A 26,403-nucleotide genomic window follows, 5' to 3' on the forward strand; every position below is an offset into this window, starting at 1 on the left:
ATTTCTATAGAAAATTTTGTCAAAACTTTATTTCTGTAGAAAATTGGTCAAAATTTATTTCTATTGAAAATTTTGTCAACATTTTATTTCTATAGAAAATTTTGTAAAAATTTTATTTCCATAGAAAATTATATTTCTGTAGAAAAGTTTGTCAACATTTTATTTCTATAGAAAATTTTGTCAATTTTTTTTTCTATAGAAAATTTTGTCAATTTTTGTTTTTTCTATAGAAAATTTTCTCAAAATTGTATTTCTATAGAAAATATTGTCAAATTTTATTTATATAGAAAATTTTGTCAAACTGAATTCGATTGTGGATGACAGTCATTAGTAGAAGTTTCTACGCAATCTATGGTGGAGGGTACATAAGATTCGGTCTGGCCGAACTTGCGGCCGTATATACTTGTTTTCTTTAACAAGTGCAAAAAATTAATTATGTCTAGTAAATTTTCTTGAATTTTTCGCAAAATATTTACTTATTTTTGGTGATATCGGCGTGATGCCAGCGTTTGTAATACTGTTTAGTTAAAATTTTCTAAAATTAACCAAAACTTTTCTACCTGATGGCTTCACTGTTTTTTGTTTCAGTGAAAAATTCTCTTTACTTTATAATTTTTTATTCTGGCAAATTTTTTTTTCTGTGATCCCATATTTTGTTTACAAACAATTGTAAATAGATTGTTTGAATTTACATGCACAAATAAAAGATCATTGTCACTAATGTCAGCCAACTTGGCTAAGGCGATATTTAATTTATGCCCACAACTATTATTTCTACCAATAGGCATATGGGTATCTTATAACCGAGCCAAACATCAAAGCCACGAATTTACAATGCAGTCTGTCAAGTTCATGCTCATTTGAATACAACACCACCTACAAACTAATAAATGTTCTGATAAATTTAATCAAGAAAATTAAGCTTAGCCGAGAAAAATTTTTTTGACACCAGCACGCAATAGATTATGTGAAATTTTTAGGATTTTTCTTGGAAAATATTTTGCTTGGAACTATTCACAGAGAAAGAATATGATCATCCCAAATATGTTCAAGAGCATACACCCAAAAAAAAGTGAACCTCCCACGAAATAAAATGTAGGTTTAGTTTAGAAAAATTTGACTAAAATATATTTTTAATTGCAACATGTTAAAAATAAGTTAATACTTTTTGTCAAATTGAAGAAAATTTTCTAAAAATAATATTTTTTTTTTCTGTTGTTTAAGAAAGTTGCATATCCCAGCAAAAAAAGCGTCGCCAAAAAAGTAATGGGAATGTTCTTTTTGGATCCGGAAGTGGTGCAAAATTGACGCAGAAGCGATAAATTTAACATGGGCTTGTCATAGGACGGGTGTCCTCCATTTCAACAGCTGTTGCACTGAATTTGCATCACTTCTTTAGGTGTGATCCGAATTCAATATTTTGGATGTAAATTAAAAAATTCTGTGATATTTTGTCGAATATATAATTTTTATAATTTTTAATGGATTCTAACACTTGTCCGAAACGTTTGACCTCAAATATTTTCAAAAATTCACAATTTTTTTCAGACTGGATTTAGCATTTTTTTCGACAAAATTTAAATTAAATTAAATTAAATATTATATTTGATTCATGGTGGTGGGTATTTAAGATTCGGCCTGGCCGAGCTTACTACTGTATATTCTTGTTTGATATCTGGTGGGGGAGGAGACCTCCCCCGTTGCCCTACTTTTTCAAAATTGGAGCAAATTCTCCGATTTGGGTGAAATTTTCAAGGAAGGTCAGAGGTGATGTCTAGAAAATGATCCGCTACTTTAGTTTTCGATATATGGTCGAGGAGGCAGACCTCCCTTGATCACGACGTTTTTTTAAGTACAGTGAAAACAAGTATATACGGCCGTAAGTTCGGCCAGGCCGAATCGTATGTACCTTCCACCATGGATTGCGTAGAAACTTCTACTGATCTTAAAACTTCCTAATACCGCAATATATACCACGTAGTCCATACGTGGTATATATTAAACTAAACAAGTATATACAGCAGTAAGTTCGGCCGGGCCGAATCTTAAATACCCACCACCATGAACCAAATATTAGGGTTTCCTTTGAAATTTCAGGAGGGCTTGAGGACTTGAGGACACTTCCCGAAGATAAATTTAAAGATTTCACCTATGAGGACTATATCAGATTCTGGATTTATAAGAACCATTTTTGTTTGAGTTTTACGGGAATAATTAACATCTCTTGTAAGTCTGCAAGAAAATTATAACATAACGTCTTGATTTGAAATCTTAAATCTGCAGAAGTAAAATCTAGAAATTTTACATTGAGTTTCAAGCAATTTTCATGAGCAGTGCGCCTTCTACACACTCAAGAAGTGAAGTCGGTCTATATGGAGGCATTACCAAATGGACCGATAAAAACTTAATCCGATACAGGTTTTTGTGAGCCTAAAATACCAGAATATTTACAATTTCAGGCAAATCGGATAAAAACTACCTCTAGATTTCCAATTTCAGGCAAATAGGATAAAAACTTCGGATTCTAGAAGCCCAAGAAGTAAAATCGGGAAATCGGCCTATATGGGGGCTATATCAAAATATGGACCGATACTCACCATTTTCGGCACACCTCTTTATGGTCCTAAAATACCTCTAGATTTCCAATTTCAGACAAATTGGATAAAAACTACGGTTTCTATAAGCCCAAGACCCCAAATCGGGAGGTCGTTTTATATGGGGACCATACCAAAACATGGACCGATACTCACAATTTTTGGCACACGTATTTGTGGTCCTACAATACCTCTAGATTTCCAATTTCAGGTAAATTGAATAACAACTGTTTCTATAAGCCCAAGAAGTAAAATCGGGAGACCGGTCTATATGGGGGCTATACCAAAACATGGACCGATACTCACCATTATTGGCACACCTCTTTATGGTCATAAAATACCACTAGATTTCAAATTTCAGGCAAATTGGATAAAAACTACGATTTCTATAAGCCCAAGACCCCAAATCGGGAGGTCGGTTTATATGGGGACTATATCAAAACCTGGACCGATATAGCCCATCTTCGAACTTGACCTGCCTGACAACAGACGAGTTTGTGCAAAATTTCAGCACGATTGCTTCATTATTGAAGACTGTAGCGTGATTACAACAGACAGACAGACAGACGGACATCGTTATATCGTCTTAGAATTTCTCCCTGATCAAGAATATATATACTTTATATAGTCGGAAATCGATATTTCGATGTGTTACAAACGGAATGACAAACTTATTATACCCCCATCACCATTCTATGGTGGTGGGTATAAAAATGTCGATTAAATACGTATATAATTAAGTTTGACAAAATTTTCTATTGATTCTATAAAATTTTGACAAAAGTTTCTATAGAAATAAAATTTTGACAAAAGTTTCTATAGAAATATAATTTTGACAAAATAAAATTTTGACAGTATCTATAGAAGTAAAATTTGGACAAAATTTTTTATAGAGATGTTAACAAAATTTTCTATAGAAATAACATTTTGACAAAATTTTCTAAAAAAATAAAATTTTGACGAAATTTTCAAAAGATTTAAAATTTTGACAACATTCTCTATAGAACTAAAATTTTGACAACATTTTCTATATAAATTTTTAACAAAATTTTAACAAAATTTTCTATTGGAATACAATTTTGATAAAATTTTCTATAGAAATAAAATTTTGACGAAATTTTCTATAGAAATAAAATTTTGCTAGACTATTTTTGGCTCGAGTGCAACCATGATTATGAACCGATATGGACCAATTTTTGTGTGATTGGGGATCGGCTATATATAACTATAGACCGATATGGACCACTTTTGGCATGGTTATTAGCGGCGATATACTAACCCAACGTTGCAAATTTCAACCGGATCGGATGAAATTTGCTCGTCCAAGAGGCTCCGGAGTTCAAATCTGGGATATTAACAAAATTTTCTATAGAAATAACATTTTGACAAAATTTTCTATAAAAATAAAATTTTGACAAAATTTTCAAAAGATTTCAAATTTTGACAACATTCCCTATAGAATTAAAATTTTGACAACATTTTCTATATAAATTAAATTTTAACAAAATTTTCTATTGGAATAAAATTTTGACAAAATTTTCTATAGAAATACAATTTTGACGAAATTTTCTATAGAAATAAAATTTTGCTAGACTATTTTTGGCTCGAGTGGCAACCATGATTATGAACCGATATGGACCAATTTTTGTGTGATTGGGGATCGGCTATATATAACTATAGACCGATATGGACCACTTTTGGCATGGTTATTAGCGGCGATGTATTTTGCTCGTCCAAGAGGCTCCGGAGTTCAAATCTGGGTATCGGTTTATATGGGGGCTATATATAATTATGGAATTATATTAATACAATGTACCAAATTTCAGCCGGATCGGATGAAATTTGCTCTCTTAGAGGATCCGCAAACCAAATCTGAGGATCGGTTTATATGGGGGCTATATATGATTATGGACCGATATGGACCAATTTTCGCATGGTTGTTAGAGACCATATACTTACACCATGCACCAAATTTCAGACAGATCGGATGAAATTTGCTACTCTTATAGGCTCCGCAAACCAAATCTGGGGGTCTGTTTATATGGGGGCTATACGTAAAAGTGGACCGATATGGCCCATTTGCATCCGACATACATCAATAACAACTACTTGTGCCAAGTTTCAAGTCGATAGCTTGTTTCGTTCGAAAGTTAGCGTGATTTCAACAGACGGACGGACGGACGGACATGCTCAGATCGACTAAGAATTTCACCACGACCCAGAATATATATACTTTATGGGGGTCTTAGAGCAATATTTTGATATGTTACAAACGGAATGACAAAGTTAATATACCCCCCATCTAAGGTGGAGGGTATAAAAATAAAATTTCTGATTTACTTGCGATTTACAGAGAACATGTGGTGAGGTTATGAAATTAATATGGGGTACTTGATTTTTTTAGTATTTGCATGGGTGGACCTGCCCTTGCCCGGCTTTTTGAAAATTGGACCAACATTATCCGATTTCGTTGAAATTTTCATGGAAGGTTGAAAGACAAAGATCCGCTACATCACTTTTCAATATTTGGTCGTGGAGGGGACCTCTCTTTTGCTCGACTTTTTCACCGTCTTTTTCTCAGACGTAGTGGAAATTTACGGAGAACCTGGGGAGGTTATGAAATTTATATGTGATAACTAATTGTTTAATATTTGGTCGGGAAACAGTAAAAGGCCACAGGGAAACTTTTCCAATTTACTTGAAATTTACAGAGGATGTGGGGGAGGCTATATGGTCGGGCAAAAATAAAATGGCACAGGGAAACGTTTCCAATTTACTTGAAATATACAGAGGATTTGTGGGGAGGCTATGAATTTAATATGAGGTACCTGATTTTTGTGATATTTGGTTGGAAATAGGGGCGTCCACTAGGCCAGCTTTTTGAAAATTGTGCTTATGATTTCTTGAAATTTTCAGCGAAGTTTGAGGGTGACGTCTACACAAAGATACGTTACTTCACTTTTCAATATTTGGTCGTGGAGGGGGTCATCCCTTTGGTCGACCTTTTCACAGTAAAAATCTGAAATTCTCAGACGTAGTGGAAATTTACGGAGAACCTGGGGTAGGTTATTAAATTTATATGTAACTGATTTTTTTAATTCTTGGTCGGGAAAAAGTAAAAGGCGACAGGTAAACTTTTCCAATTTACTTGAAATTTACAGAGGATGGCACAGGAAAACTTTTCAAATTTACTTGAAATTTACGGAGGATGGCACAGGAAAACTTTTCAAATTTACTTGAAATTTACAGAGGATTTGTGGAGAGGCTATTAATTTAATATGGGGTACCTGATTTTTGTGATATTTGGTCGGCAAGAGGGCCTGTCTGGCCCTGCTTTTTGAAAATTGATTGGCTTGAAATTTTCAGGGAAAGTTGAGGGTGATGTCTACACAAAGATACGCTACATCATTTTTCGAATTTCGACCTCCTCCAAAAGTGAAAAAATAAAATTTTCAATTTTACACAAAGGCCATTTTGGATATTTGGACAGGGAGGGAACCTTGTCCTTGTCCCACCTTTGAAGCTTGAAGAAAAATTCTCAAATTTTCTTAAAATTTTCAGCGAAGCTTAAGGGTGCTGTCCTCTTCTGTATTTATCGATATTTGATCGGGAAAAGTGACGCCCCTTTTAAAAAAATAGAGCAAAATATAGCGTTCTCCGATTTACTTGAAATTTACAGAGAACGTGGCAGAGGGCGATTAAATTATACAACTTACATGATTTTTCGATATCTGGTTGGGGAATAGTGAAAAATCTAAAATTTGTCGATTTAATTGGAATTTTATAAGGACCGTTGGGTAGTTCGTGAAATGAATATAGGGAATGTGATTTTCCGATATCTGGTCGGGGAGGAGCGAAGGAGAGGAGATTTTTTGAATATTGAAAGCAGATTTTTTTAATATTGAAAGTAGAGGGTTGTCCACAAATGGGAACTCGGTACATAATTTTATGATTTTTGCACCGGTTTCTGCCAGCATATTTTAAATAAAAAACTTCGATTTACATGAAATTGGTAACGTAGAGAGTGATTAATTTTCCATTACATGTTCGGGAAAGGCATGTTCTCCGTGTCCCACATTTTAACAAATGTTAGGGTGTTGAGGTATGTTGAGGAGAAGGATACTTCCCCTTGACAAATCAGGCTTGAAATTCACAAGAAATAAAGAGCTGGGTCGAACATATTTAAACAAATTGCTGGAAAGGGAACATCCCCTCCTCATCCCCTGCCAGACTTTTCCTGACCCTCTGTAACCCTAGACAGCTTATGTACGTCTGAGAGACGCATACTGGTCATTGACTAATTTAGTAGTTACAGGAGAAACTAGTCTACGTGACTATGAAGTTTACGTGGTATTCGTTTGTCTGGTACCTATTAGCAGAATCTCGTAATAGGTACCTTTTACATTAGTAGTGAAATTAATTCATGAACATTTTTGTGAGGCACGAAAAATAATTTCATTTAAAGAGAATCTTACTAAATCTGTCTAAACCACCAATAAGTGTCTTTGTATTTTTATACCCTCTAACATGGGGTGGGGGTATATTAACCTTGTCATTCGGTTTGTAACACATCGAAATATTGCTCTAAGACACCATAAAGTATATATTCTGGGTCGTGGTGAAATTCTGAGTCGATCTGAGCAAGTCCGTCCGTCCGTCCGTCTGTTGAAATCACGCTAACTTCCGCACGAAACAAGCTATCGACTTGAAACTTGGCACAAGTAGTTGTTATTGATGTAGGTCGGACGGTGTTGCAAATGGACCATATCGGTCCACTTTTACGTATAGCCCCCATATAAACGGACCCCCAAATTTGGCTTGCGATCGCTCTAAGAGAAGCAATTTTCATCCAATCCGGCTGAAATTTGATACATGGTGTTTGTATATGGTCTCTAACAATCATACAAAAATTGGTCCATATCGGTCCACTTTTTCGTATAGCCCCCAAATTTGGCTTGCGATCGCTCTAAGAGAAGCAAATTTCATCCGATCCGGCTGAAATTTGAAACATGGTGTTAGTATATGGTCTCTAACAACCATGCAAAAATTGGTCCATATCGGTTTATATTTACATATAACCCCCATATAAACCGATCCCCTGATTTGGCTTGCGGAGCCTCTAAGATAACCAAATTTCATCCGATCCGGCTGAAATGTGGTACATGTTGTAAGTATATAGTCTCTAACAACCATTCAAAAATTGGTCCACATCGGTCCATAATTATATATAGCCCCCATATAAACCGATCCCCTGATTTGGCTTGCGGAGCCTCTAAGATAACCAAATTTCATCCGATCAGGCTGAAATGTGGTACATGTTGTTAGTATATGGTATCTAACAACCATGCAAAAATTGGTCCATATCGGTCCACTTTTACGTATAGCCCCCATATAAACCGATCCCCTGATTTGGCTTGCGGAGCCTCTAAGAGAACCAAATTTCATCCGATCAGGCTGAAATGTGGTACATGTTGTTAGTATATGGTCTCTAACAACCATGCAAAAATTGGTCCATATCGGTCCACTTTTACGTATAGCCCCCATATAAACGGACCCCCAAATTTGGCTTGCGAAGCCTCTAAGAAACGAAAGTTTCATCTGATCCGGTTGAAATTTGGAACATGGTGTTAGAATGTGGTCTCTAACAACCATGCAAAAATTGGTCCACATCGGTACATAATTATATATAGCGCCCATATAAACCGTTCCCCAGATTTGATCTCCGGAGCCTCTTGGAGGAGCAAAATTCATCGGATCCGGTTGAAATTTGGAACATGGTGTTAGAATGTGGTCTCTAACAAAAACGCAAGAATTGGTCCATATCGGTCCATAATAATGTATAGCCCCCATATAAACCGTTCCCCAGATTTGATCTCCGGAGCCTCTTGGAGGAGCAAAATTCATCGGATCCGGTTGAAATTTGAAACATGGTGTTAGTATATGGTCTCTAACAACCATGCAAAAATTGGTCCATATCGGTCTATATTTACATATAGCCCCCATATAAACCGATCCCCTGATTTGGCTTGCGGAGCCTCTAAGATAACCAAATTTCATCCGATCCGGCTGAAATGTGGTACATGTTGTAAGTATATAGTCTCTAACAACCATTCAAAAATTGGTCCACATCGGTCCATAATTATATATAGCCCCCATATAAACCGATCCCCTGATTTGGCTTGCGGAACCTCTAAGATAACAAAATTTCATCCGATCAGGCTGAAATGTGGTACATGTTGTTAGTATATGGTATCTAACAACCATGCAAAATTTGGTCCATATCGGTCCACTTTTACGTATAGCCCCCATATAAACGGACCCCCAAATTTGGCTTGCGGAGCCTCTAAGAGAACCAAATTTCATCCGATCAGGCTGAAATTTGGTACATGTTGTTAGTATATGGTCTCTAACAACCATGCAAAAATTGGTCCATATCGGTCCACTTTTACGTATAGCCCCCATATAAACGGACCCCCAAATTTGGCTTGCGGAGCCTCTAAGAAACGAAAGTTACATCTGATCCGGTTGAAATTTGGAACATGGTGTTAGAATGTGACCTCTAACAACCATGCAAAAATTGGTCCACATCGGTTCATAATTATATATAGCGCCCATATAAACCGTCCCCAGATTTGATCTCCGGAGCCTCTTGGAGGAGCAAAATTCATCGGATCCGGTTGAAATTTGGAACATGGTGTTAGAATGTGGTCTCTAACAAACACGCAAGAATTGGTCCATATCGGTCCATAATAATATATAGCCCCCATATAAACCGTTCCCCAGATTTGATCTCCGGAGCCTCTTGGAGGAGCAAAATTCATCGGATCCGGTTGAAATTTGCAACGTGGTGTTAGTATAAGGCCGCTAATATCCATGCCAAAATTGGTCCATATCGGTCTATAGTTATATATAGCCGATCCCCAATCACACAAAAATTGGTCCATATCGGTTCATATTCATGGTTGCCACTCAAGCCAAAAATAATCTACCAAAATTTTATTTTTATGGAAAACATTGTCAAAATGTTATTTCTATAGAAAACATTGTCAAAATGTTATTTCTATAGAAAATTTTGTCAAAATTTTATTTCTATAGACAATTTTGTCAAAATTTTATTTCTATAGAAAATTTTGTCAAAATTTTATTTCTATAGAAAATTTTGTCAAAATTTTATTTATATAGAAAATTTTGTCAAAATTTTATTTATATAGAAAATTTTTCCAAAATTTTATTTCTATAGAAATTTTTTCCAAAATTTTACTTCTATAGATAATGTTGTCAAAATTTGATTTTCTCAAAATTTTATTTCTATAGAAACTTTAAACTTAATTATATACGTATTTAATCGGCCTTTTTTAGTTTAATATATACCACGTATGGACTATGTGGTATATATTACGGTGTTAGGAAGTTTTAAGATACCTTGCCTTCGGCAAGGGTTACCGCAACCCAAGTAATTCGATTGTGGATGACAGTCTTCAGTAGAAGTTTCTACGCAATCCATGGTGGAGAGTACATAAACTTCGGCTTGGCCGAACTTACGGCCGTATATACTTGTTTATTTTTCGTTTGAATATTTATTTTCTCTTTTTAGAAACAAAATTAACCTAAATTTCTTTCTTTCTTTCCATTCCAGCATATCGATTCACTCATGACATCATGAATTTACTCCTGGAATTGAACTTCAAGCAGAAGAATGCAACTCGATTTTTCACCGTACTTGGAGGCTTTCTAACATTTCTGTTAATAAAAGACAATGCAAAGCTTAGCCTATTATTGGGTGCCGTTTTGGCCCTTATGCTAAAGAATCCCACATTGGTGTATGCCTTTTACAATACAATTGGTAGAGATTCAGTGTAAGTAGACAACATACATACTTACGTACATATTACATATCTAATGGTGATCAATTGATTTGTTATCCCCCTACAGGGCTGGCTATCGCTATGCTAAAATGAATATTTTCCTGTTTCTATTGGATCGGAAAAAATGGTCGATTGCACGCATTTTCCAGGAAAACTGTAGAAAACATCCACAGAAGCCTTGTTTCCTAGTAGACAATCGTCAAATGACTTTCCAGGATATTGATGACTACAGCAATAAAGTGGGTTCCTATTTCAAGAGTAAAGGTCTGCAAAAAGGCGATTGTGTTGCCATCCTAATGGAGAATCGACCCGAATACGTTTGCATGTGGTTGGGTCTATCAAAAATTGGTGTTATTAGCGCTTTAATCAATACCAACCAAAAGAGTGCTCCCTTAATACATTCCCTGAAAGTAGCCAGTTCAAAGGCCATAATTGTGGGGACCGAACTCACACAGGCTTTAAGTGAAATTCGTGATGAAGAGGAGATCAAAGCACTGCCAATTTATCAATTCAGTGATGAGGAGCAAAGAACCAATGGAAATTTAGTTTTAATGAAGGGTAAGTATTTGGATCGTTAGTCGTAAAAGCAGGAAAATCATTTTATTGATTTTTCCGTGAATGACAGCATGACTAACGTCCCAGCAAAAAAAGCGTAGCCAAAAAAGTAGTGAAAATGTTCTTTTTGGATCCAGAAGTGGTGCAAAATTGCCGCAGAAGCTATGAATTTAACATGGGCTTGTCATAGGACGGATGTCCACCATTTCAACAGACGTTGCACTGCTGTAATGCGAATTCAGTGTTTTGGATTTGTATTAGGAATTTTGCGATATTTCGAAAAAAATAATTTAAAATTTGTTTTTGGCGATTTTTAATGCACCGTGGTGCAATGGTTAGCATGCCCGCCTTGCATACACAAGGTCGTGGGTTCGATTCCTGCTTCGACCGAACACCAAAGAGTTTTTCAGAGGTGGATTATCCCACCTCAGTAATGCTGGTGACATTTCTGAGGGTTTCAAATCTTCTCTAAATGGTTTCACTGCAATGTGGAACGCCGTTCGGACTCGGCTATAAAAAGGAGGTCCCTTGTCATTGAGCTTAACATGGAATCGGGCAGCACTCAGTGATAAGAGAGAAGTTCACCAATGTGGTATCACAATGGACTGAATAGTCTAAGTGAGCCTGATACATCGGGCTGCCACCTAACCTAGCCTAGCCTAATGCATTCTAACACTTGTCTGGAACTTTTGGCAACAAATAAAAATTTTCAATTTTTCTAGAATGGATTTAGCATTTTTTTCGGAAAATTTTAAATAATAAAACCGTTTTATTAATTCTTAATCTGTTTTATAACCTATTTGAAATAAAAAAAAATTAAATTTCCCAATAAAAATATGAAAAAAGCGAGTTATAAAAATTTGAATCAAAAGAACTTCCTGAGTACTTAAAATAAAGATCATCTTTGGGAGGACATTTTTGGAAGTGCTTTTAAAGTTTTGCCTTTAGAAGTACTTCAAAATTTTTCTGCTGGGATGTGTTCCATCGGTAGTCAAGGGCCACATGAGATGTGTCATCTGTTTGCTTGCCCATCTAAACGTAGCAGACTCATCAATCGGGCCCATGCCACCTTAGTCACATAGTTCCTCGAACTGAACATAAGCTGATGCACCAAAAGAGCAAGACAAGCATGGACGAAAACAGAACACACTTTTACAACTAGAATGTTTTTGAGTGTCCATTCATCGCTACAAAAAGGTCGCAGGACGAAAGTTTAGCACCTGCAGGTTTTTCAGGGGGTCGAAAGAGCAGATTTTCAAGTTGGAAAAATAAAATAGCTTGCGATAGTGTATTTGAAATAACAAAAATAGAAAACGATATAATAGATAATAATCTCTTATCAGCGGATATTTCGTCTTTAATGAACCAAGTATCAGTTACAACAAGTATATACGGCCGTAAGTTCGGCGAGGCCGAATCTTATGTAGCCTCCACCATAGATTGCGTAGAAACTTCTACGAAAGACTGTCATCCACAATCGAATTACTTGGGTTGTGGTATCTTAAAACTTCTTAACATCGTTTTCTAAATTGTTATAAGTTCCTGGTCTAACAAAGAAAAACACATTTTTTTGTCAAAATTCGTTTTTATTATTCAACATAGTTCCCTTCTAGAGCGATACAACGATTATAACGACCTTACAATTTTTTGATACCATTCTGGTAGTACTCCTTCGGTTTTGCCTCAAAATAGGCCTCAGTTTCGGCAATCACCTCTTCATTGCAGCCAAATTTTTTCCCTGCGAGCATCCTTTTGAGGTCTGAGAACAAGAAAAAGTCGCTGGGGGCCAGATCTGGAGAATACGGTGGGTGGAGAAGCAATTCGAAGCCCAATTCATGATTTTTGCCATCGTTCTCAATGACTTGTGGCACGGTGCGTTGTCTTGGTGGGACAACACTTTTTTCTTCTTCATATGGGGCCGGTTTGCCGCGATTTCGACCTTCAAACGCTCCAATAACGCCATTTAATAGTCACTGTTGATGGTTTTTCCCTTCTCAAGAAAAACGATAAAAATTATTCCATGCGCATCCCAAAAAACAGAGGCCATTACTTTGCCAGCGGACTTTTGAGTCCTTCCACGCTTCGGAGACGGTTCACCGGTCGCTGTCCACTCAGCCGACTGTCGATTGGACTCAGGAGTGTAGTGATGGAGCCATGTTTCATCCATTGTCACATATCGACGGAAAAACTCGGGTGTATTATGAGTTAACAGCTGCAAACACCGCTCAGAATCATCAACACGTTTTTGTTTTTGGCCAAACTGAGCTCGCGCGGCACCCATTTTGCACAGAGCTTCCACATATCCAAATATTGATGAATGATATGACCAACACGTTCCTTTGATATCTTTAAGGCCTCTGCTATCTCGATCAACTTCATTTTACGGTCATTCAAAATCATTTTTTGTATTTTTTTTATGTTTTCGTCGGTAACCACCTCTTTCGGGCGTCCACTACGTTCACCGTCCTCCGTGCTCATTTCACCACGCTTGAATTTTGCATACCAATCAATTATTGCTGATTTCTCTGGGTCTGGAAACTCATTATCAAGCCAAGTTTTTGCTTCCAACGTATTTTTTCCCTTCAGAAAACAGTATTTTATCAAAACACGAAATTCCTTTTTTTCCATTTTTTCACAATAACAAAAGTTGCTTCACAAAAGACGCTCTATCTCACAAACTAATTGACTTACAGACGTCAAATTTTGACACGAATCATTTGAAGGTTGGTACTATATAAAAATAATATGCATTTAATACTAGCGACGCTATCTATGTGTCAGACCGGGGATTTATCAGCCAACCTGTTACGTCGTATATATCAGACAAAAAATTTATGTATTGGTAAGACTACAAATAACTAAGAATCGATATGGACTTTTTGCACGGTACGTAGAGAGCCAGAATTGAAATATGGGGGTCGCTTATATGGGGGCTATATACAATTATGAACTTGATATGGACCAATTTTTGTGTGATTGGGGACCGATTTATCTGACGGCTATATATAACTATAGACCGATATGGATCTAGTTAGGCATGGTTGATAACGGCCACATACTAGCACAATGTACCAAATTTCAACTGACTCGGATGAAATTTGCTCCTCCAAGAGGCTCCAAAACCAAATCTCGGGATCGGTTTATATGGGGGCTATATATGATTATGGACTGATATGGACCACTTTTGGCATGGTTGTTAAATATCATATACTACCACCACGTACCAAATTTCAACCAGATCGGATGAATTTTGCTTCTCCAAAAGGCACCGGAGGTCAAATCTGGGGATCGGCTAATATAGGGGCTATATATTATTATGGACTGATATGGACCAATTCCTGCATGGTTGTTGGATACCATATACTAACATCACGCACCAACCGATATCGACCAATTTTTGCATGGGTGTTTGAGATCATATATTAACACCACTTACAAAATTTCAACTGAATCAGATGAATTTTGGTCTTCCAAGAGGCTCCGCAAGCCAAATCGGGGGATCGGTTTATATGGGGGCTATATATAATTATGGACCGATGTAGACCAATTTCTGCGTGGTTGTTAGAGACCATATACTTATACCATGTACCAAATTTCAGCCGGATCGGATGAAATTTGCTTCTCTTAGAAGCTCCGCAAACCAAATCGGGGGATCGGTTTATATGGGGGCTATATATAATTATGGACCGATGTGGACCAATTGTTGCATGGTTACTAGAGACCATATACTAACACCATGTACCAAATTTCAGCCGGATCGGATGAAATTTGCTTCTCTTAGAGGCCTCGAAAGCCAAATTTGGGGGTCCGTTTATATGGGGGTTTATATCCGTAAAAGTGGACCGATATGGCCAAGTTGCAATACCATCCAACCTACATCAATAACAACTATTTGTGCGTGATTTCAACAGACGGACGGACGGACATGCTCAGATCGACTCAGAATTTCACCGAGACCCAGAATATATATACTTTGTGGGGTCTTAGAGCAATATTTCGATGTGTTACAAACGGAATGACAAAGTTAATATACTATGGTGGAGGGTATAAAAATTTCTTCCGTGAATTAGATTCATTTGAATCATTCAATCGAACAACAAAAAAGAACTTTTCGGAAGTCGTGAAGTTGTTGTTACCGGGACTGTGTAGTGCTGGTTACAGCAATCATGTAGCCATATCAAGCTAAATTAAAATCCTGTTAGGAGCAAATTCAATCCTTCGGTCTTAGGCGACTTGTAACACTGGACCAAAGTTGGTCTATCGATGGCGATCAGCCCGTCCGCCTCTTTGTTGTTACCACAAAAGAGACAGCAATTATTATACCTACTTCATGAAATATGAAATTGAGGTGTGTTTGGCATAAGGATTAATGAAATTAAATTTGAATCGTTCTATTTAAAAAAAATCCCCCGTCCATTTCCAGGTGCCATTGATTTAACAGAAGATTTAAAAAACCATAAGTCTGAAAATCTTGCCGCATACATCAACCAATGTGAAAACCGGGATAAACTAATGTACATCTATACCTCTGGAACCACAGGATTACCCAAGGCAGCAGTTATAACAAACCAGAGGTAACAATAAATATTAATAACAGCTTGAGAACATGTTCCATTTGTTTATCCACCCAGGTATCTTTTCATGGCCACAGCTCCAAAACATGTAGTGGATATTCATGAAGATGATGTGATCTACAATCCATTGCCCTTATATCATACAGCTGGAGGTATAGTAGCTGTGGGCATAGCATTAGTCCATGGATGTACAGTGGCTTTGCGTAGAAAATTCTCGGTTTCGAACTTCTGGAAAGATTGCATTAAATTCAATGCTACAGCTGCTCAATATATTGGCGAACTATGTAGATATTTACTAAGTGCTCCGGCAAAACCAGAAGACACGCAACACAAATTGCGTGTAATGTATGGCAATGGTTTGAGGGCCCAGATATGGTCACAATTTGCTACACGTTTTAATATTTCTTATATCGCTGAATTGTATGGTTCCACAGAGGGCAATGCAAATTTGGGTAAACAAATCAAGAAAAATCCTTATCTCCTCGACACATTGATTGCCTATGATTCCTTTTCATTACAGCAAATGTGAACAATCAAGTTGGAGCCGTGGGTTTTATTCCCATACTCCTGCGTAACATAATTCATCTGCAAGTCGTACGTGTCGACGAAGAAACTGGTGAACCTTTGCGCAATGCCAAGGGCTTTTGTATACGATGTAATCCCGGTGATACGGGTCTACTAATCGGCAGAGTAGATCCCAGCAAAGCCATTACCAATTTCAGTGGCTATGCAGACAAAGGAGCCTCCGAGAAGAAACTTTTGCGTAATGTCTTTAATAAAGGAGATGTCTTCTTCAATTCAGGAGATATGATGGTGGGAGATCTTCTGAACTATTACTATTTCAGAGATAGGACAGGAGATACATTCCGTTGGCGCGGTGAAAATGTATCTACTCAGGAAGTAGAAGGTATAATTACAAATGTGATAGGTCTTCAAGATTGTGTGGTTTATGGTGTGGAGGTAAGTTGGAAAAGTTCCAGCACGCCTAGAAAGTTCTAATTCATCTTCTTACAGATTCCTCATATTGAGGGAAAAGCTGGTATGGCTGCCATTGAAGATCCCGAACGTAAGACTGATTTCCAGCATTTATCGGTTGGCATACGTGCCAGTCTACCTCCATATGCTCGTCCCTTATTTGTTCGAGTCATGAAGGAGATACCCCGTACCACAACCTTTAAAATGAAGAAACGAGAACTTATGCTAGATGGATTCGATATCAATAAAATAACTGATCCTCTATACTACCTCAATAACGATGGAATTTATCGCCCCTTGACCTCGGAACAATTCGAAGCTTTACAAAATGGTACGGCAGGTCTTTGAGAATCTCGAGTCTCCTGCCGTTTTATACTCTTGTACATTATTCTAGTTTGCCATAAATCTTTCAGAAAAAAAACGAAATTTGTTTATAATAAATTGTATAGATCGTTGAGAAGAAGAAAAACAATCATAAGAATTATATGTCATGCCATAAATGTAATAATTTCCCGTTTTTATAGAAAAATGTATATGTATTCTCTACCTTTAGTATAAGTAATCAAACAAAAAGACAATAAATAGATTTCATATTTTGAATTAAAACAGGGATGTTGTACATTGCAACCAGTAGTGACTTGGATATAATACCTCATTCACATTACACTTCCAAAATCCACTTTTACTAGATTTTAACTGTCATTTGCCTTATAAAAAGTAGATTTCAAATCTCGAAAATGTAGATTTCGAGCATAATGTGTATAGCCTATAAAATGGAAATATCCATAGTCATTGCAAAAATAACCAAAACATATAAGAACCTCTTGGGTAATCCATTCAAACTTATGGTTAGTACTAAGTTCGTTTCTGCGAAAAACGAGTGTCGGAAGTTTTTACCGTGAATAGTGGGACCTTGGCAGCATTTCAAAGTTTGATTTTATCTATCGCTACCATAGACTCTTATATGACACTTTAATAATCGCCAAAACCGTGATGGAAGGTCAGTTTAGGTTGGGTAAAAGTGGCAGCACGATTTGGCTTGGATATAAAATGGAAGTATATATCAGAGTGTCGGAAGTTTTTACCGTGAATAGAGTCCCACCTTGGCAGCATTTCAAAGTTTTATTTTATCTATCGCTACCTTAGACTCTTATATGACACTTTAATAATCGCCAAAATCGTGATGGAAGGTAAGTTTAGGTTGGGTAAAAGTGGCAGCACGATTTGACTATTCACTCCATTGTGGTACCATATTAACTAAAAGTACCTATTACAAAAAGGCACTTCTAGTTTTTTCCGTTGGAACCACCCTATTATTTTCTTCTGTTGAACCAATCAGATTGTTCCAAAAACATTAGCAGACTGTTTAAGTTAACGTTTTCCGACAGTAATCTAAAGCTATATGCCCCTAAAATTCGCTTACGCCTTACACAAAATGCAGGACACTCACACAAGAGGTGTGAGTTACTTCCGCATCATGGCAAATATCAGGAGTGATATCTGACGTCTTGAGAACACCAGCATATCTAGTGTGTGGTTTAAGTTTAGATTGGGTCATATTCGGACATTTGGCATCATAAAAGCCTTCTCAGAGGCTTATGTACCAACAGATTCTAGTTCCCCTGGAATATGTAAGGTAGTTCCTAGCCTTACTAACTCATCCGCTTCGCAGTTCCCCTGTATTTTCATGTTGTCAGGCACCCATATTAGGTGAATATTGTATTGTTCAGCCATCTCATTGAGAGATTTGCGGCATTCGATGGCCGTTTTTGAGTTAAGGAACCCTGAGTCCAAGGATTTTATTGCTGATTGACTGTCTGAGTATTTCGAATATGCTCCGAAACTCACATGTCCATCCAATTTGGAGTCATCAGTGTAGAAATCTGTATAAAGTTTATTCCCCGGGGTCTGTGTGCACCAAGCCTCACTGTAGGGAATTAGAGTTTCAAACTTTTTGTCGAAAAGTGGTTTCGCCAGGGAATAATCAACAACGTTTGGCAACTGTGGCACGGTGCCTTTTTTGTGATGGAAAATGGACCCAAAAAATTTTGAAAAAAAAAATTAAATTTTAACATTTTATTTCTATAGATAATTTTGTCAACATTTTATTTTTATAGAAAATTTTGTCAAAATGTTATTTCTATAGAAAATAAATTTTAAAATTTTATTTCTATAGATAACTTTGTCAACATTTTATTTTTATAGAAAATTTTCTCAAAATGTTCTCAAAATTTTATTTCTAAAGAAAATTTTATCAAAATTTTATTTCTAAAGAAAATTTTATCAAAATTTTATTTCTAAAGAAAATTTTGTCAAAATTTTATTTCTATGAAAAATTTTATCAAAATTTTATTTATATTAAAAATTTTGTCAAAATTTTATTCTTATGAAAAATTTTGTCAAAATTAAGTTTCAATGAAATATTTTGTCAAAATTTTATTTCTAAAGAAAATTTTATTAAAATTTTATTTCTAAAGAAAATTTTATTAAAATTTTATTTCTAAAGAAAATTTTGTCAAAATGTTATTTCGTTTTGTTTTGTTATTGTTTGTTTATTCTTCAATCATTATTGTTGTTTTTGATTTCAGCTCCATACCATGCATTGACTAAAATACAGGTGTAGCTTAACCAACAGAGGAAAAGAATGTTTGTAATTTTTTTTTTTGCCCAAATAAATTTGAAAAATTTTGCCAAAATTTTATTTCTATAGAAAATTTTGTCAAAATTTTATTGCTATAGAAAATTTTTCTCAAAATTTTAATTCTGTAGAAAATTTTGTCAAAATTTTATTTCTAAAGAAAATTTTGTCAAAATTTTATTTCTATTCTGTCAAAATTGTATTTCTATTAAACATTTTGTCAAAATTTTAATTCTGTAGAAAATTTTGTGAAAATTTTATTTCTATAGCAAATTTTGTTAAAATTTTATTTCTATAGAAAATTTTGTCAAAATTTTATTTCTATCAAAAATTTTGTCAAAATTTAATTTCTTTGAAAAATTTTGTCAAAATTTTATTTCCATAAAAAATTTTGTAAAAATTTAATTTTCTGAAAATTTCTATAGAAAATTTTGTCAAAATTTTATTGCTATAGAAAAATTTGTCAAAATTTTATTTCGTTTTGTTTTGTTATTGTTTGTTTATTCTTCAATCATTATTGTTGTTTTTGATTTCAGCTCCATACCATGCATTGACTAAAATACAAGTGTAGCTTAACCAACAGAGGAAAAGAATGTTTGTAAAATTTTTTTTTGCCAAAATAAATTTGAAAAATTTTGCCAAAATTTATTTCTATAGAAAATTTTGTCAAAATTTTATTTCTATAGAAAATTTTTCTCAAAATTTTAATTCTGTAAAAAATTTTGTCAAAATTTTATTTCTAAAGAAAATTTTGTCAAAATTTTATTTCTATAGAAAATTTTGTCAAAATTTTATTTCTATAGAAAATTTTGTCAAAATTTTATTTTTATCAAAAATTTTGTCAAAATTTAGTTTCTTTGAAAAATTTTGTCAAAATTTTATTTCCATAAAAAATTTTGTAAAAATTTAATTTTCTGAAAATTTTATTTCTATAGAAAATTTTGTCAAAATTTTACTGCTATAGAAAAATACAAGTGTAGCTTAACCAACAGAGGAAAAGAATGTTTGTAAAATTTTTTTTTGCCAAAATAAATTTGAAAAATTTTGCCAAAATTTATTTCTATAGAAAATTTTGTCAAAATTTTATTTCTATAGAAAATTTTTCTCAAAATTTTAATTCTGTAAAAAATTTTGTCAAAATTTTATTTCTAAAGAAAATTTTGTCAAAATTTTATTTCTATAGAAAATTTTGTCAAAATTTTATTTCTATAGAAAATTTTGTCAAAATTTTATTTTTATCAAAAATTTTGTCAAAATTTAGTTTCTTTGAAAAATTTTGTCAAAATTTTATTTCCATAAAAAATTTTGTAAAAATTTAATTTTCTGAAAATTTTATTTCTATAGAAAATTTTGTCAAAATTTTACTGCTATAGAAAAATTTGTCAAAATTTTATTGCTATAGAAAATTTTGTCAAAACTTTATTTCTATTCTGTCAAAATTGTATATCTATGAAAAATTTTGTCAAAATTTTATTCCCTTAGAAAATTTTATCAAAAAAAATTTTTTTTTTGTAGAAAATTTTTTAATAGTTTATTTCTATACAAAAGTTAGTCAAAATTTTATTTTTAAGAATTATTTTTAATAGTTTCGGCTATAGGTCGGCTATAGGTCGATTAAGAAACATAGATATGATGTTTTTCTTTTATTTTTATTTCCAATATTTCGGTTGACTTCGTCAAAACCGTTTTCAAGGATTTGTTCTGGTGTACACAGCTTCACACTCTGTTTTACACAGTGTAACATCATTTCTATATTTTTTAATCGACCTATAGCCGAAACTATTAAAAATAATTCTTAAAGATAAATAAAAATGTCAATATAAACAATTTTGTCAACATTTTATTCCTATAGACAATTTGCTATAGGAAATTTTGTCAAAATTTCTTTGCTGTATGAAATTTTCTCCAGATTTCTATGCTATAGGAAATTTTGTCAAAATTGTATTTTTTTTTCGAACGATCGGTCCCATCGCCCACTTTACCGTCCCTTCCGACCGTGAGGGTCTCGTCCCCATGACGTAGGGACAGCGCACACACCATGATCCGGACCATGGCGGGGTGGAGGCAGAGGGATTTGACCAGCTACAGAGAAAGACTCATCAGCCGGATATATTAAAACACAAGATCAAATATTAGGTTATTCAATAAAACTAATGTATTAGTTATCCAAATATGCTAAAATTCTAGACTTCATCATATCAATACTAAGGTTAGTGTCAACTAGATGATAGATTGAATTAAAAATAATGCACATCCTACGAATAGGCTCCACAGAAGCATAATTCGAACGTTGAAAATCAATGTAAAGAAACTGGTAATTCCTAGATGCCCTAAAAGGAACATTTATCCTAATCCTAGATATCAATTCCGAGCATGGAATATCCCCACTACCGAACCTATACATCATCATGGAGCTCAACATCGTCCGTCGGCTCCTAAGAGTAGGCAATTTAATCAGCCTCAATCTAGAAGTGTATGAAGGAAGAACAAAATCACTGTTCCAATGAAGATGTCTCAAAGCGAAGAACTGCTTCTATTTCTATAGAAAATTTGTGAAGTATCTCGTAGTCGAAGAGGAATATTTTGCAAAATTTACCAAAACTTCAAGAATTCTACCAATCTACCAACCATTGAATAATCTACCAAATTTGGTAGTATTCTACCAACTATGGCAATCGTGACCATGTCGCCATAACGTAGAGCTAACGGGGTTTCCCCAGTTACCCTTTCACAATTATTGAAAGGCCACTGTGAATCGTATGGCGCAATGCCGATATGATATAAATACAAGAAGTTTTACAAACCCTGACTCATAAATATGGCAACACTAAAAAACATGCTAGGGGAAAAAAGAACAGCTGTTCCGCTTTTTAGTTATTATTGATATCAGAAAAAGACGCAGATTGTTTCTTCATCACCAAATCCTGATTAGATACAATGGAGAAATTAGAAGCCCTTAAAATATCAACAATGAGACCGAGAACAAATATTCTCGATAGGCCATTGTCGAAGGGGAAAACAGATGTATCCCAAAGTATAGTGGCCCTGCTCTTTAGCGAGATTGTTCAATACTGTCAAAGCAAAGTTTACACCGTTCCGGAACTACAAAATCGGTAAGATTCCATTAAAGCTAATAAACAAAAATTCCCCCCATTAAATGGAACGTTTATTTGTACTTATAGTTTACATGAATTGGGTCAAGATGTTGGTACTCGAGTCATCGACTTGTATTTTATGAGAGAACGTAGTTCCAAGAGGGAAACAAAACTGACACAAATGTTGCTTTTTGTAAAAACCACTGTGTGGAAGAACCTCTTTGGCAAGGAAGCCGAAAAACTTGAGCATGCCAATGATGATGAACGTACCTACTATATTATTGAGAAACAGCCTTTGGTCAATACCTATATTAGTGTGCCCAAGGATAAAGGAACGTTGAATTGTGCAAATTTTACCGCTGGTATTGTGGAGGCCGTTTTAACACATTGTGGCTTTGTAAGTAGTCACAACTTTCTAAGTATACACCCACTAAATAGGTTTCATTGTTATATTTTCTTTTTATTAGCCCTGTAAGGTAACTGCCCATTGGCATAAGGGGACAACATACATGATTAAATTCGAAGACTTTGTTATTGCCCGTGATAAACAGCTGGAAGAAAAATGAACTTAAGAAAATGAAAACAATTCCGATTTTCGTTAGAAATATACAATTAGTCTATCCAATGCACTTATTTTATTTAACATTTCCCATATGGTAACGTACACTTCGATTCCACAAATGGCTTGAAACAATAAAGAAACGCTTTAAATGAATTTGAATAGGCGATCTTTGTAGGCAACTTCTCCATTACGGTATTGCTGTTCCCGTCCATCACGTTCAGCTTTCATGGCCCAAGCATAGAGAGCAATGGGTAAAACTACTACAGCCATACCAAGACGGAATGCATGTCCAGTAGGTTTGAAGTGTTCGAAGTAGTTCACTCTCATGGATTGATACCGGGCCAAACCAGCATCGAACTGCAAAGCGAAGGGTTAAACAATAACAAATTTTGCAAACTTCTTTACCATATAGGCATTAATAAACATATGACATAACAATGTGTGATCTTACCATGGTGCCGCCTTCACCTGTGGCATGACGGAAAGGATTTGTTGAATTTTTGATAAATTCAGCACGCAATTTCATCGTTTGCTCATGTTTGCGGAGCAAGAATTCCTTTTCAGCTTTTGACATATCACCCATTTTTGTGAAATTTCTAACCAGTGGAAATCCGTCCTCGTACTATTATTTTCAATGCTGACCATATGTCAAATTACAAATGTCAATATGAAATACAATCGTCGGTAATGCAGGGTATTTTTGATGAATGCGCATGTCATAAAAATTGGCGTTGCCGGATGTAGTTGCCAACGTAGTCGTCCACAAATTAACCGGCTATTAGGTCGTTCAGACGAAATAAACATTTTGGGCATAATATTTTCTGAATTTGAAATTTTTACAACAGTTGCATTTACAGGCTTGCACTTCTAGCAAAAATAGTAATGCGGCCAAAATCTCCTCAAAATAGAATTTGCTTTCAGATGATTTGCTATGATGAAATATCAGGCGCCTCGTAGTGATTTTAAACAAAATCCACTATATTGTTTTGTTTTTGTTTCACATATTTGATTATGTTCGCCCAAAACTAATGGAATTAATTGTTGACTTCGATCTTAACTTAAGCCTAGTACTAAGATCACATTTTCGCGCGAAAAACTATTATACTCCATATAAAAAACGTTAGCGCGGAATAAATGCGAAATCTTTGTTTTGTGCATTTTTCAACATATATTAATACAACCCTGGATTTTTCGCACGAAAAAATAGGAAGGCATATTATTTCGCATAAATAAGTTAACATCTCTGGATTTGAGACCCTATTTACGGAATTAGATGAAGGTTAAAGTTAGGTTAAAGGTTAAAGTGGCAGCCCGATTAAGATTCAGGCTCACTTAGACTATTCAGTCCATTGTGATTAATTAGATGAAGATATTCGGTTTTCGCAGAAACGAACTTGGTATGAAGGTAAGTACTATGTTCGCTTTTCGCATTGAAATTTTCGTGGTTACTTCATTAAAACAGTTCAATATAAAACAGATAGATTAACTCAATTGATGTGCAGTTTCATGTTCCTCCAGATTCCGGCAAGACTTTACAGGAATATGCCTATTTTAATTTATAATTTAGATTATTTCAGGAAAAGTAATCGCGAAAATAAAGTGATTTTCAACGAAAACCGAACATGGTACCCACCTTTAAGCATTAAGTAGAAAGAAACGAAAAACTCAAGAATTAATTTTATGTTAAACTTATAACAAATTATTAAACTATAATATACTCGAAGTCTTGTTAGACGATGGCATAACATTTCTAACACAGGGTCACATTCTGTAGGCTTTTCAAGTCATCGGTCACGCCACTGATATAAGTTAGAAGCTCCGAGATAGGTACAAAGTCCAAAAGTCACTTGCCACAAATTTTGATGAAGCTATTTCCTACTCTGAACCTTTGATTTCTATTCTGCCCTTAAACAGATAATACTTTTTCCGGTTGGTGGAAGCATGACAAAACGAAGTCAAACATTGGATTAAGAAAAGAAACCACGTTGTTTTTTTATTTTAATAATTCACGGTAAAAAAAATTGTTTAGTTGATGCTTCGGGTTATACTCTAATAGTATAAAGAAATTTGCAAATTTATACATTTTCATACAGGTCATTCCGTTTGTAACACATCGATATATTGATCCCAGACCCCATAAGGTTCGTGGTGAAATTCTGAATCGATCTAGCAATGTATGTCGATCTGCTAAAGTCACACTAATATACGAACGATAATAGCTATCGGCTTGAATCCTTAAAAAAGGATGGTGTCACTTTTAGGTATAGCCCCCATAAACGGATGCCAGTGTGTACTTTCTAAAAACCATACAAAAAACCAATTTCCAAATTGAAGAAGAGCAAATTTCATCCGATCCGGTTGAAATTTGGTACGTGATGTCAAGTTATGGCCATTCAAAAATTGTGATTTTTGTACATGCTTTCTACTAATCATGCAAAAAATGGCCCACACCGGTTCATAATTATACAGGCCACATATAAACGACCCCAAGTTTGACTTCGGAGCCTCGCGGAGGAACAAATTTCATATGAACAGGTTGAAGTTTGAAGTTCGCCACTGTGGTATCACAATGGACTGAATAGTCTAAGTGAGCCTGAAATATCGGGCTGCCACTATACCTAACCTAACATACTTTCGGCCGTATATGCTTCCTTGCACATATGTTTCTAATTTTATGAAGTTGCACCCGGTACAATATTTGTCAGTCACCGTGGTTAACATGGCCCCCTTCAATTTAAATATTCATAGAATAATTTTAAAATAACAAAATAAACAGTAGAGTTCTACTTCAGCTATTCCGGTATGCAGCCCTTGCGAAAATGTCTGTTGCTTGCCAATAAGACATTTTTGCCTTGTGTTTCTTAAAGTCCTGCATTATGTTCGCATTATCGCGCAAAACAGTAAGTTTTTCACAATTAATGTTTTTTCATAATTGCATTAGAGCATTTCCTTTCTTTCAAGTTATAATAAAATTTACCGAAAGAGTTGTAATATTATATTTCATGTTAGCCTGATACCGAAACAGGCAATTGACGTCCAAATACATTATATCTAATTTTACAATTATTTTTCGAGCTTTATGGACAGATATAGATTAAGGAACTTGGTTAATAGAGCCATTGAAGAGAAAACGCCAGATACAAATCTATACACGCCTGGACTGTACATGTTTCGGTTCGGGCGAATGAACCTTTCCACAGCCTTTAGTATAGATCTGGCTGGGAGAGATAACTCAATTGTGGGCCCTTTATGCTAACTCCTTATGGAGAAAACATTGTATAATTAGAAAGAGTTGTAATTTTATTCTTCTTTTGCAATTTTATTTTTGGATTTGCGCAACCATGGGCATTAAGTTCGAGTTACAACTTGGTAGGGAATGATCCAAAGCAACAATAGAAAAGGTTTATTTTCTTTAAAATAAATTATGAAATAAAAGCAACGATGAAAAAATGGTTATTTTAGCGCGATAATGCAAACTTAATGCAGGCCTTAAACTTAGTACCAGCTCAATGGGAGAGAAATGTAATCGAAAATTTTGCTAGTCA

The 26,403-nt window shown here is 35.0% G+C and overlaps 3 protein-coding genes across 3 annotated transcripts in view; 2 read left to right on the plus strand and 1 right to left on the minus strand.

Annotated features, from left to right (window-relative positions):
- Window positions 1–17,169, plus strand: part of Fatp3 (Fatty acid transport protein 3) — a 45,309-nt gene extending 28,140 nt beyond the window's left edge. Inside the window, exons 2-7 of the mRNA XM_075309974.1 lie at window positions 10,231–10,450; window positions 10,527–11,017; window positions 15,438–15,588; window positions 15,646–16,040; window positions 16,109–16,548; window positions 16,603–17,169. Of these exons, the coding sequence (XP_075166089.1) occupies window positions 10,254–10,450; window positions 10,527–11,017; window positions 15,438–15,588; window positions 15,646–16,040; window positions 16,109–16,548; window positions 16,603–16,911 (1,983 nt within the window). The 5' untranslated portion in view covers window positions 10,231–10,253 and the 3' untranslated portion in view covers window positions 16,912–17,169. The remainder of the gene's footprint in view (window positions 1–10,230; window positions 10,451–10,526; window positions 11,018–15,437; window positions 15,589–15,645; window positions 16,041–16,108; window positions 16,549–16,602) is intronic.
- Window positions 17,170–22,060: 4,891 nt separating this feature from the next.
- Trs31 (trafficking protein particle complex subunit 31) lies at window positions 22,061–22,921 on the plus strand. Its single transcript, XM_075310581.1, has 3 exons — window positions 22,061–22,314; window positions 22,384–22,693; window positions 22,764–22,921. The coding sequence occupies exons 1-3, from the start codon at window positions 22,139–22,141 to the stop codon at window positions 22,860–22,862; spliced, it is 585 nt and encodes a 194-aa protein (XP_075166696.1). The 5' UTR covers window positions 22,061–22,138; the 3' UTR covers window positions 22,863–22,921.
- ND-B15 (NADH dehydrogenase (ubiquinone) B15 subunit) lies at window positions 22,889–23,515 on the minus strand. The gene is made up of 2 exons (XM_075310582.1): window positions 23,310–23,515; window positions 22,889–23,215 (listed from the first exon to the last, which is right to left on the minus strand). The coding sequence occupies exons 1-2, from the start codon at window positions 23,439–23,441 to the stop codon at window positions 23,003–23,005; spliced, it is 345 nt and encodes a 114-aa protein (XP_075166697.1). The 5' UTR covers window positions 23,442–23,515; the 3' UTR covers window positions 22,889–23,002.
- Window positions 23,516–26,403: the final 2,888 nt, after the last annotated feature.

Source organism: Haematobia irritans, chromosome 5, assembly GCF_050003625.1.
Source record: "Haematobia irritans isolate KBUSLIRL chromosome 5, ASM5000362v1, whole genome shotgun sequence".
NCBI lineage: Eukaryota > Metazoa > Arthropoda > Insecta > Diptera > Muscidae > Haematobia > Haematobia irritans.